The sequence below is a fragment of the Anopheles darlingi genome, chromosome 2, assembly GCF_943734745.1.
Source record: "Anopheles darlingi chromosome 2, idAnoDarlMG_H_01, whole genome shotgun sequence".
In the NCBI taxonomy this organism is placed as follows: Eukaryota; Metazoa; Arthropoda; class Insecta; order Diptera; family Culicidae; genus Anopheles; species Anopheles darlingi.
In genome coordinates this window covers 82,816,153-82,828,652 of record NC_064874.1, presented here as the reverse complement: position 1 = coordinate 82,828,652, position 12,500 = coordinate 82,816,153, and the positions used below count along the sequence as shown (strand labels likewise).

Genomic DNA, 12,500 nt, shown 5'->3' with positions numbered 1-12,500 from the left:
CAAAACATAATACGGACGACGATGACGACGACGACGACGATGGCCAATATCTGCACATTCATGTATGCACAGTTAACGTCGTCGACGGCGATATCGGCTGACCAAGCACCAGCACCAGCAGCAGTAGTGGCCCGTCATCGGACAATGTTATTGCCAAGGGTTCCATTCAGCAGCAGTTCCAGCGACCGGTAGAATCAAATAGAAGCTTCGGTCCCTCGGGGTCCTAGCTAGAGGTTGTGTGTGAGCATAAGGACGAAAGTTTGTCTCTCGTTTGATTGAATTTATTATTATGCCAAAAGGGCCTTCACCGAGGCACGTAACCACTTGTCTCGAATAACTTCCCGAAAGTTTGTCTTTGGTTATCTGTTTGTGGAACTTACTCCACCGAATAATTGTAAGATGATCCGGAAAAATGGAACCTACTTTGGTAGATGTTAAAATTACAAGCAAAGAAATTCATGATCGGATGGCTTGTAGAATACGTTGCATTAATTCGAATTAAATGAAACGCATCGCTTCTCAGTTGCTTCCACGTCCAAAAAGGGCGCCCAAAATAGCAAAGATACACCTATGAATCCGGCTGAAACCATTGATCCATATCCTTCTACTGGGAGACTCGGGAGAGGCCATACTTTGACATGGTTGCTGGATTTCGTTCTGTGCAAAATGATGGTATCGATTCACCTTTCGGTGGTTCCAATTATTTAACCCGGTACATGTTCCACCTCTGTACGGTCACTGGCGGCGTGATTTGCGGACTGTTACGTGACGCTTTCCCTCTATTTTATGATACTGCGACCGTAGCCAGCCCCGCCATTCCGGGCCATCAAACTTTCGGTGTCGTAAAAATCATGCCATACACAAATACCGCCGGGTGAAGCAGAAAATGCAGCAGGATGTAATTGATGCACATTTCCTCATTTCTTTCGGGGTGTACAAAAACCGGTCGGGATTTCGGGACGGGAGAAATTTATTGAGAGGGGTTGGGCGATAAATTGGCCCGACCACACGGTATAACTTTGGTAAGTTATACTCGCAGCCCAAAACCTTCTTGCTCGTTCGGGGCTACCGCGGTAAGGTAATTCACAAAGGGCAACGTCGTGTACCACGCTGGTGGCGTGCGGCGTTTCATAGCAGCAAATGTAAGTTACCGGCATTTACGAGCGCGAAATTCATGGTTGTTGATTTGTTGTTTACTGCATGCACCAATACATTCCTTTCGCGGTCTCATCTACTTTAGCAGAAGTGATAAAGTTCGGGATGTAACGAGATTTATCTAGTTATTTGCCTAAATAATTAACAAAAGAAGCTGCATGCTGCGTGTTGGTGAAATATTTCACGCCAGAGATTTCACCCGGCACGGTTTGGCAACACTTCGCACCGGCAACACTTCTCGCCGGTATTGGACGATTGTAAACAAACCGGTGCGGGCGCGTGTGGAAAATCGTTTCACTCGTTTTTCTTGAGTTTTCTACAAAATTCCGGCTTTTTGAAACGCAGTGAATTCGTAGTGACTTACCGCGAGTTATTCCAGTGATTTTGTGATCCCCATCGAAGTGCAGTGTTGTGCAAAATCGTCGATAATGGAAGCGGATAAAAGTGTGGAGGTTGTTCGTCGTCGGAACGCGCAGACCCAACACGGGCACTACAGCTCGGTGGACGAGGAGAACATCGTGGTTTTGCAACGCTGTTTTACGCCTCCGGCTGCTGAGGAAGATGCTGAGCTGGAAGTGGTTTGGTTCGAGGAATTCGTACCGCCGAGTTCGGAAGAGGTAAGCCGATTTGTTTGCTCTTTAATTATTATAATTTTTTTAATAAGGCTGGATTTTTTGTAAAAAGTATTAGAAGGCTGTTTTAGTATTATCCGATGTAATATTTCATTTGATTTTAATGATTTTTTGTCTTTCGCAACGATCTCAAACGCGATCGAGGTTTGAACCACTGCTCTGGCAACACTGCCATTTGCGAAAACAAAAAGAAGTTGACGACATAAAAAAGAGTTTTGAATTTACGAACGACGAAGAGTTTTAACGCTCTACGAGAGGTGTCCCAACAACGTATAGATATCTGAACAAAAATGGAGTTAGAAGAAGTTGATGATACAGAGAAGTGGATTAACGATTCGTCCGTCGTCAGATCAACCATCTCATGCCGTAGCGACTGTATGTGGTCATCGACAATGTGTGCTGTCGATCATTTAACAACCGTCCAGATGAAGTCCGTTCTTCTCCGCAACCATCTGTTGCTGCGCAGTTTGTCGCCAATCCCGTCGATTCCTCCAACACATTTCGAGTTCAAGCCGATCGCCACCACCGAGACGAACTTTCGATCGACTGTTGTGAAAAAGGATCCGCTATCCAGCAAGAAAAAAAAGGAGCACAAGCGAACTGGCGCCACCGAGACGAACGTTCGATCGACTGTTGTGAAAAAGGATCCACTATCCAGCAAGAAGAAAAAGAAGCACAAGCGAACTGGCGCCGTCATTCCGAGCAAGGTTCAGGCGTCTCCCGCCAAAAGTCGCCAACCGTTAACAAAAAATACCAAAGCCTATAAACTCGCTCGCCATCGATTTCTTGAACAAAGAAAACGACAACACTTCGTATTTCTTTTCGCAACATTGGAGAAATTATTAACGGAAGAAATGAGTCTGCAGAAAGGCCGTAAGTCGAAACTCATGATTCTAACCAATGCGACATCGGTTTGTATTGAAATGCAAGAACAAAGCCTTCTACTGGGTGAGCAGTTGTGCCTTCTACGCAATCAGAACAACAGATTAAAACGAAGTTTGTTGCGGCTCCAGCGTGAAGGAGGTATAGTGAACGACTACGATGAAGCTTAGATGCAACACATCTCTTCTCTCTTAACGACCCGGAATTACTTAGGATGCGCATTCATTTTCTTGATATTAACACGTTACGATGGCCTTATTGCAGGCTCGTGGCCTCACACGAACCTGGTAACTGATCGAGCCAGCCATTTCCGAGACGACGGCCCCTCGGTCCATTGTTTCAGAGCCCTACGGTCGATCTGACTCAGCTACAGACGACGAGGTACCTCGCAACCTCGGTATCGTCTACCGGTACCGGCTCTTCTGCTGACATGATTGTTTACTATTAATTTACAGGCTTTGAACCCATGTTTCATCAGATTAGGGCCTTTTCATATAAACGGGTCTCGAGCGGACGCCGGAATCCTTCCAAGCAATCTCTCGTATCCTTGCGGTAAAACGGCAAATGTGAACAGACCGCTGTAGCGTGCCTGTAACGTGCCGGATAGAACGGATGAAAAACGTGATGAGTATCTCTTCAAGATGAGGTGAAAGGTGCGGCAAAGTTGTCACTAGGTTGAAAGCCGTACGCCACCGATCGTGTTAGTTACCATTCCATTCCCACCCTTTCTGTAGCCGCATCGCTAATCTATAAACCATCCGGTCTACTCGTGCACCATTCTATTTACCATTATCCTTCTGTGAATTTGATTCATGAATAACTTAACCCGAAATTATTAACGCCCCCTGCCGCCAATACAGATAGATATGCGGCTTATTTTCCATCTTTATCGCACTATAATGAAACAATCATGTTTTTTACATACAGATATATTTTTTATATACGTTTTTGGCTATACGGACGCTGCAAGAGTCCTGATGAACCTTTTCTATTCTCTTTACATCAAATGTTCCTTATTTTATATTCAAACTTATACGGGTTATACGACAACTGATACAGTTTATGTGAAATGATAAATAAATGAAATGAAGTACCAGGAACTGGTCGTAATGAAGCACCTTGTGAGTATTTCATTTCTTTCTCGAGCTCATGTTGGTTCGGTAGCCGTTTCCCGTAGTTTGGACATTTCCCGTAGTTTTTCCGATGTGGTACAAACCGTGATTTGAAGATATCTATCGAACCACAATTACATTCGATTTTTTTCCCCTCGGGCCCCATCTTGACGCTGCTGATGCAGACGTTGTAGTGTCTGGGCAAATGGATTATTATCGATGAAAATAGTTTCGGGATTCGGGATGAGACCGACCCGAGGAGTAGCGACCCGGAACAGATGAAGAATGTGTTGCTAGGCAGCCTTGCGGTTGATGATGAGTTTCGGTTTGTAACATTGTGGAAGGAAGATCACTTGAAAATCGGCGTGCACGGACGCTCCAAAGCTTGTAAGCCAGCCGGCATGTACCGCGACTGAAGTGGCATAATTAAAATTTTAATTAGAAAACCAAATTGACGTAAAGCAGCACACAGAAGCAGACGCCTTGCTCGTAAAGAGCCGTCTGAGGCTGAGGAGAGAAGGCTGAACATTATCTTGCCGGGGCCGCTACGATAGAGACATTTGGAAAATAACATTAAACGACATAAAGCAATATGGCACCAGGTCGTGATGCAGCCCCCCCTCCATCGGTCGGCCTATCATGCTGGTGAGCTAGAGCGTGATGATGTTAGGCCAGACCGGGTTGGTTTTTAATGGATTATCTGCCTCTTTACATATCATTGACAATGGACATAAGAGATGGAATCGAGCGTTGGAATCGAGACCTTGAGAAGATGGAGGCTACTTTCTTACCGACCACATGTGGAAGACCAAAACCGGAAAGGGGTTTGTGTATTGCACCGTTACTGCTGATTGTCGACTGAAATGGCACGTTCCGGTGTTCGTTTCTACTCTGAGACACTGTGGCGATGGTGGTGGCTATCAAATGGGCAAAGAGGATCGTAAAACTTTTCCGAGACGTTTAAGAATGTTTTCCAACTTTTCCAGACGTCCTTCTACCGGCGAGTCAGAAACACCTGCAACGAAGATGGAGATGTGAGAATCTGGGGCCGGGATTGCAGGGGAATCTCAAGCGGTAGTATGTTAGTGTGAGCGGGTAGCGGGTGTACGCATAGCCCTATCCTCGGTAGCCGGGCCTGAAGGTTAAATTGTTTTAATAAGAAAGTTTCATTTTCTTGTGGGACCCCCCTCCAGAGGGTTTCAACCGCCCCGGTCGGTAACCGCATTTGATTAGGAACGGTTCAGTGAAAACATTTCTCATCGTATCCGGGACCGGACGGTCGGCCGATACCGCCGTCCGCTGGCAGCGGGATGCGATGGAAGAGGGGTTGGTTTGCCTTCGTTATCGATTGCGTCCTCCGACGTTCCTTCTCGGCGTCACCGAGTGCAGAAGAGGAGCTCAGGAGCTTTATTTAATTGATCATTTAAATCCGATCCTGATACTGCAAGCCCCGCGGCGTTGATGGTGGCGTCGATGGTGTTGGCCTTCGGCGAATCGCTGCATGACGCAGCAGGTATTTCGCAGCTTAACCAATGGGGGTGGGCACTACCAATGGGTCGGCGGTCGATGGTGCGCAGAAAATTTGGGGCATTTGAATGCCCCGGACCCATATCCTCCGGTCTCATCAGTCGGGCGAGGGTCAACCGCACGTATAATTAAGAAATGGAGACTAATTAAACGATACCCATTTGCGTGTCGAATGCGTCTCTGTGTCACGACAAGGCAGAGGCGCTCGCAGGTGACGCCGTCGAGGGTAAGGCTAGTGGATGGAGCAATAAAAGAAAGTTAACGAACTAAAACTGTCTCTTCGTGTTGCTACGTGCGGCGCCTAGGCGAGGCCAACGGTAGTTCCAATTGTTGTAAAGCCGCCTTGCTCGGGCATTTTAGAGGTGAGATGAAATGAGTAAAGATGGCCAAGAGGCAGCGGACCTTGGGAAAATGCTTGATGATACTAATTGCTTCGAGCTAATTGCTGATGGTAAACGATTTGCATTATTATTATCGCATAACGGAAGATGCTAGTGTGTGGTGGTCGTGATGGTGGACTTCAAGTACATAGCTCCTTTCCAAACATCCTTCCCATCCTGGCAGCAACGATTGCACGGCTTAAAAGAAACGAAATCAAAGTTTATCCCCTCTGGGGCGGTATTTATGGCGGTCGACGAATGCCTGAATGGTTAATGGATGACCCAAGTGTAATCGAAAAGTGGATGAGCGATCGAATGCGCTCTACTCGAAACTCGTTGCTCTTCTCGAAACATCTGACAAAACAAAACGCCCGACATCGGAAACTGGGCGGAAGCGCACCCCGTAGACCGTCTCCCAGAGTATCGTCACTCGGGGGACCATGGCTCGGGATGATGGCCGATTCGTTGATTGCCCTCAAAAATAGACTTCCAAGCCGTCAAGCCGCTGGTATGAATGTCGATGACTGCTAGTCCGCTTCCTTCCGATGGCGTTGGTGTTCTGGAATACGGTCGGATTTCATTTGGGGCCCGAGTGAGACGGAGACGGGTTCTGCTGTTTCTGATTCCGTGACGTTGGAAACTGGCAAACAGAGAACACGGCACTGCATCAAGTGCAGTGCGGCGTGTTTTTGGGAAACGAAATCCCAGGATCTATCCTCCCTGAATCGAATACGTACCGAGACAGAGACACACTAGTGGCCCGTGTGGTCCGCTGTTCCAATCTCGCCAACAAGAAGCCGATGGCCGGGTTTGATTGGATTCCGGGGGATCATAAAGTCAGTGCACTTACGTTCACTCTGGTGGTGGTGGTGATGGTTGTCGAAACAACCGTAAGACCAGGCAACCGAGCTATCGAGAGCGCTGTCGTGTCGAGTTCCACGGCTCATTCGATGTGTGATCGATGGTGTAGTGCTCAATTCGCTGCTAAACGGTTACCGGAACCTTCTGTCGAAATGACTCATGGCTGGTTGATGATTATCACCGTGAAGATAGGTTCTAAAAAGTTGACTAAAAAGATTGGAACTGTTATAACTCTGTCTAAATTTCGCCCCCGGACGTGTGGATCAATAAATTGTTGACAAAAGCAAAGCAAAGAAGGGAATGTATTTTTTGTTGGATTTTTCGGGGCAACAATATCTTACCACCTTAGCAATGCAATCATCAGAAGTGCCACGAACTATCACCGGAAGGTAACACCTTGAACACCTTCCTGGGACCAGGCAGATGACCTCCGCAAGGTTCGAGTACGGTTCTCCGGTTTCTGACATTGAATTGTTCTCCCAGGAGTTGCAGACGATTCAAATGTCCTCCCGACATAACTCGTTTTCGTTTCCGCAGTTCGTAGTCCGGCCATCGGGACAGTATTGAAACCCAGTTATCCCTAGGGGGACTCGGTTATCGAACGTACAAGGCTTTGGGAATCGGATCTATGCGCTCAATCATGGCGACACAAATGTAGGCAAACTTGAGAAGCGAAAAGCGACTCTACGGTAAGGTTCAGGATACAATAAAAGTGACTACGCCATAGCGAAACATCGGATCGGATCGGATCGGGGTCAGATGGCAATAGGATGTATCTTGGTGTACTCTAAGCGAATCCTCCGGGAGCAACTGTGTATCTGACGAGGAGCTGCTGTTTCATTTGATACCTGATTCATTGACTCCATTACCGGTCTCAAGGATTCGTTTTTGTAGACAAAACATGTTGAAAGATTCTTAAATCTGTAATCATTGACGATAGTGTATAATTAGTGTATTAAGAAAAAAGAAATCAAATATTATTCGTTGCAAATTGTCCGTTAGCTGCGCGAATGTAATACATCTCATATCATTCAAAGGCCAGCCCAGACAAATGACGGTCTCATGACTCATCATTACTGTCGTCACACAGTCATTAGCACTCCATATTCGCGACCGGCGTCGCCTAGATTAGACGGCAACCGAGGCCAACCATTAAACATCATTTAAGAGTTTTATTTCTCGCTCAAAATACAATTTGGACCCTCGCTCACTCGCTCACTCGTTCTTTCGCCGATTCTCTTTCGCTGATTCTCTTTCGCTGATGCATCGCCCGGCCCGGCACAGCTTCCAATTAGTATTCTGCCTGTTGTCCCACATGATAAATGCACGCGGTCTTCGCCGATGCTGTCAATGCGCACCCAAATGGCCGGTTGGGTACACGAAGCCACCAGACCGATGCAATGAAATTATGTAAATAGCATTGCATCAGTCCAGGTTCATCCAGCTGGTTTTTACTGTTTCGTCCCGTTTGTCCCAAGCGTCGTTGGACGTTTGCAACCGGGCAAACCGGGCCGTGTGACTGTGTCTGACTGAAAAAGAGATCTGCTAGATGGAGGATTCGCGTTGCTATGAAGCAGGAGCCTGGAGTCCCGTATCATGGAACATCCAGTCCCTTTCAACAGCTTCGTGGTAATGGTGGTTGGCCGTGAGAAATGATGGTGTGATGGCGAGTGGTGTGATCGAAACATTCGGCCACTGACGTAATGGTTGCATTAATGCAGCAGCACTTGCTCTTTCAATTTGGTACAAGGATACGTTCAATCAGTTGGGTCCACCATTTACCACATTCCATGGTGTACATGGTTTCAGTTACTCAAATCTTTGTGGTTGTCACATGAACGTTGGGTTCTCAACGGAATTCTTTATCCCCAGATCCCAGCTTATCAACTGAATTTTGTGAACCGCAAATTTTTCGCAAACCTAAGGTCTCGATTCCGGTTTATGGAAGCTTCCTCTCGAGTAAAAGATACGCTTCCATACGGCTCAGCAGCAGGCTCAGGCGGTACCACAGAGCTGACGATGGCATTTTTGTTGATTTTTTTTGTTTTAGGTGAGCAGAAGCCTCTCCAATATGGGGCTCCAATGGACGGACATAAGACAAAACTGTCCCATGCTGACGTTGGGCACTGTGCGCCGTTAGCGAGCACACGGTTTCCCCGGCAAAACACAAGCGGCTCCCCGACCACGGATTACACATGTTCCGGACTGCTTGTTTGGAGGTTTTCGGAGGACGAACCGTGTACCGTTTAGCAGGTGGCGACGGTTAAGCGAGTGATGCAATAGCTTCGTGTTCAAATAAATGACCAGCGTCGTTATGAGTGGGTCCGTTGTCGGGTAGGACAACAAAAAATCTTATAAACATAATGGTCCCATCGGACAGGTTTCGCCTTTCCTTTTGTCGCAAAAGGGTTTTGCAAGGGAGACAGGATTTTCGTATGCGGACCGTAGACGGATCCCTTCATTAATGTATCGACCGCACTTGATTAAGATAAGTGATAGTAGCACCATATGGAGGATCTTCTGTAACAAATACAACGAGATGATTATCGCGTATATGTGTGCGTGTTTAGGATGTTCGTTAAAGTACTTACATGGAGAAGTAATTCCGGAAAGTCGAAGTTCGGCAAAACACAAATAGTAATCCTAAAGTGCGGTTGCTACGAACCCGACCAGAAAATGGCTGAGCATGACAGGGAGAATAGTTATACAGGAAGCATGTTTGCGTTGCAACTTGATGCCGCCCAATTTTCGAACATCTTGGATAGTTGCATGGCGCTTTGCCAAGTGGTTCCCAACCCTCCAGCGGCCTATGCTGCTGCCACCTTCCCGAGCACACTCTCTCGCACACATGCACCATTGTTGGTGCAAATTTTAATTACTTTTCAATTAATTTTAATTAGATTACATGTCGCTAAGAAAGTGTAAGACGCTTACCACCGGGTGTTCCAGTCGGCACCGAAACCACTCTTACCATATCAGAGGCAGGTCGGGGATCTGTCGGTTGTCGGGCGGAAGGTTTATAGTTTCACTTTTCGCAACGGCTAAAGGTGCTTGTTCTTTTGGGGGACGCATACGATTCGCAGACTCTCGGTAGTACTTTGTGTAACTACATCTCTTCGCATTACAGACACCGAACACACAGAGTACGTACGGTTGTTCATTAGCTTAGGCTTCTCTCGTCCGCTCCTGCCACACACGGTGTGGTTCAATTTGATCCAAAGGCTCCGGAGCACATGGTTGCTGTTACCGTTGGAACACTGTTCTGGCACCCGGCCATCTGTGGATATCTTTGCGCAATGACAAGGTTAGAATGACAATTTGTAGTAATCGTAGGCCGGCTTGCAAATGTACTTACCATTGTTGCTGCAGGCATTACAATCTTTATAATGTTCATTTCCCAAGGGGCACTTTGATTAGGAGAGTAAAAAGCTTGAAGACTGATGGCGTAGAATAATTCGCCGGCTATCTAGATCTTTCCTAGAGTGATTGGTGAGTAGTTTGACGGATAACTTTAAACTAATTTACCCTGTTGCCTCGATTGTAGGTGACTCCTTGGAAGGGACCCCCCGGGCATAACACCTCGCACTTTAATCTTTGAAGACAATTTACTGCCCAGAATGACGGCACGACGGTGTCACTGTTCCTAGTGCGCAAATAAATCATCCATAAAGACGGCTCACTTTACACCTGCTCTATTCCTGTTCTGTTTTGTTCACCGTGGCACACATTTCTTACCGCGCGTCATTAGCTGCAATGCGCCCGGGAGACGATGATGAGATTTTGTGCCACCGGTCGATGCTGAGGCGCGCCCGAGCCTCCCAAACTCCTGAGTGCTGTGACTAAACGATAAGGAAGTAAGTGAAGTCGACTGCTGCTGGTAGCTCTCAGCCGATGAATCATCTTAATCGTTCGCAACGCCCATCGGTACGGTTCGAAGGTCTGTACGATCGATGCACCCTAGGAGCACAACTATGGAGAACCGCGAACCGCGTCGTGGTGTGGTGTAGGTCCATTCTAAATTTAGGGACATCTGCATTGAGTCTATGTCGCTGCAACTAGCGGCATGTCGTCGTTGTCAGTGCCTTGTGCCAGCGAGGAAAGCGAGACGAGTGCCGCTTTTGGCGAGGATACATTTCGGAAGGCACTAGAGCGAGGAATGGAGGGAAGCATTAGAATATGGCGCAAATGTTGAAAATTGCATCGTTTGCGCTCGTTAAATTTCCTTGTTTTCTTTAGCCATAGACATAGTTGATGGCCAAGGCGGGGAGCGAAATGGAATGGAGCATTACAGTCTGCAGACGTCGAGCAGATGAACCGTACTGGCCACCGGAAAATTGTCTAATAGACAATTCTAATTTTAGTGGCCGTTTATTTATGAATTGTCTCATGTGGGACCAGCGTGCAACAATGTGGAGCGCAAGGCGGTTTCGAAAATCGAGTGTCTCCTTCAGACATAACTGCAATGCATTGACCATAAGACTGAGATGATAGCATGGATTGCTCTTGAAGCACCATTCCCATTGCATTGAATTCCTTTCCGGCATTAGCACTCCGGGCTCTTGAGTTGATGAGAACCATCTCGAGATCACGAGAACGCCGGCCGGGAAACGAGCGTAATGAGGGTAAGGTTAATTGAAATTGGTTTTATATCCTCCCGGAGCATCTCGGAAGAAGGTACGTCGCGGGTGACTTTCGTGCATCTTCTTTAAACCCTTTCTGTCCGTTCGATGGCTTTGGCATCGATGCCAAAAGAGGGTAGGAGACTGTGGGTGGCTTGGTGGATTGGGTTTGGTTTCCCGGAAGGTGGCGGACACCGGTGTCGTAGCTACGTGGTAATGAAGTAACACGAGCTCGTTTAGCAAATGGTAGCCTTCGACCATTTCCAAGGCTAAGACGTTGCCAGGGTTACGAAATTGTAAAATCTTCACCTCAAGGACTAACACGGAACGACAGTGTGTAGGGTAGCCGCTATTCGATACATTTCTGCCGGGCATTTCATCCCCGTAATCGGATGCGGATCGGACAAGGTTCAACAGAAAACGGTACTCTAATCATGTTATTAGGGTTTAGAGGTTGATGAGCAAGAGGATGAACATGAGAGTCTTTGATGAGGCAACTTTTATCGTGAAAAGGGTAAACGATGAACCTTGAGAAAATGATGCTGCCTGTTATCACTATATCAGTCGGATCAGAAGCAGTGCGTCGCCCTCACCCAACTGGGGCTTAGTATTACGAACTACGCTCGTTCCATAATCATTTAACCTTTGCTGCTTCACATCAATGTTATGCAAGGATGTGTTTTAAACTAATGAATACGGTATTCTTTACCTTTTTCTTTTCCTACGATGTTTTGTCAACTCCGATAATCTCCAAATGTGCCTCATGTTAGAGCGACACTTCGTAACGTAATTAATGGCTTGCCATCAAAAGAATGTCTCTACAACTCCTCTCATACCGGCGTCTATCGTGGCAGCTCCAACACACCATCTATTCTCCGTTTTGTTGCCCGAAATATTTTTAGAAAAACAGCTTTCAAACACTTTTGCTACGTAGCTACAACAAAGCGCTATTAATGTGTGTGCTGGCCACCTCTTGCTCAACGATTGTCACTTCCTAGAAAACCGATCCCATGGTGAAGATCCCGCGTGTGATCTAATGAGCGTGCCGTGGCTGAAAGATCGGCCTCGACATTAGGAGCAGGATCATCTTCATAGCCATTCTTGCCCCGGTATCGGGGCATGCAGATTAATAGCTTAAGTAAGTTTATGGTCGCACCGCGACCGTGCAGGATTGCCGGTTCCCGTTTCGGCCTGTCGGTGCCATCGGAATGCGTCGACAAAACTCCGTTCTGGCATCTGATTTCAAATCGGCGTCTGGCGTTATGTGTCCCGTTACATCCCAAATTGGCTACCGCGTGCTCACGGCCTAAGCAGTCAGTCGGTCGAGTGACG

General features: G+C 47.1%; 1 protein-coding gene across 1 annotated transcript in view; it reads left to right on the top strand.

Annotated features, from left to right (window-relative positions):
- The first annotated feature begins 1,431 nt into the window (after nt 1–1,431).
- Nucleotides 1,432–12,500, top strand: part of LOC125960197 (pseudouridylate synthase RPUSD2-like) — a 200,352-nt gene continuing 189,283 nt past the window's right edge. Inside the window, exon 1 of the mRNA XM_049693440.1 lies at nt 1,432–1,772. Within this exon, the coding sequence (XP_049549397.1) occupies nt 1,584–1,772 (189 nt within the window). The 5' untranslated portion in view covers nt 1,432–1,583. The remainder of the gene's footprint in view (nt 1,773–12,500) is intronic.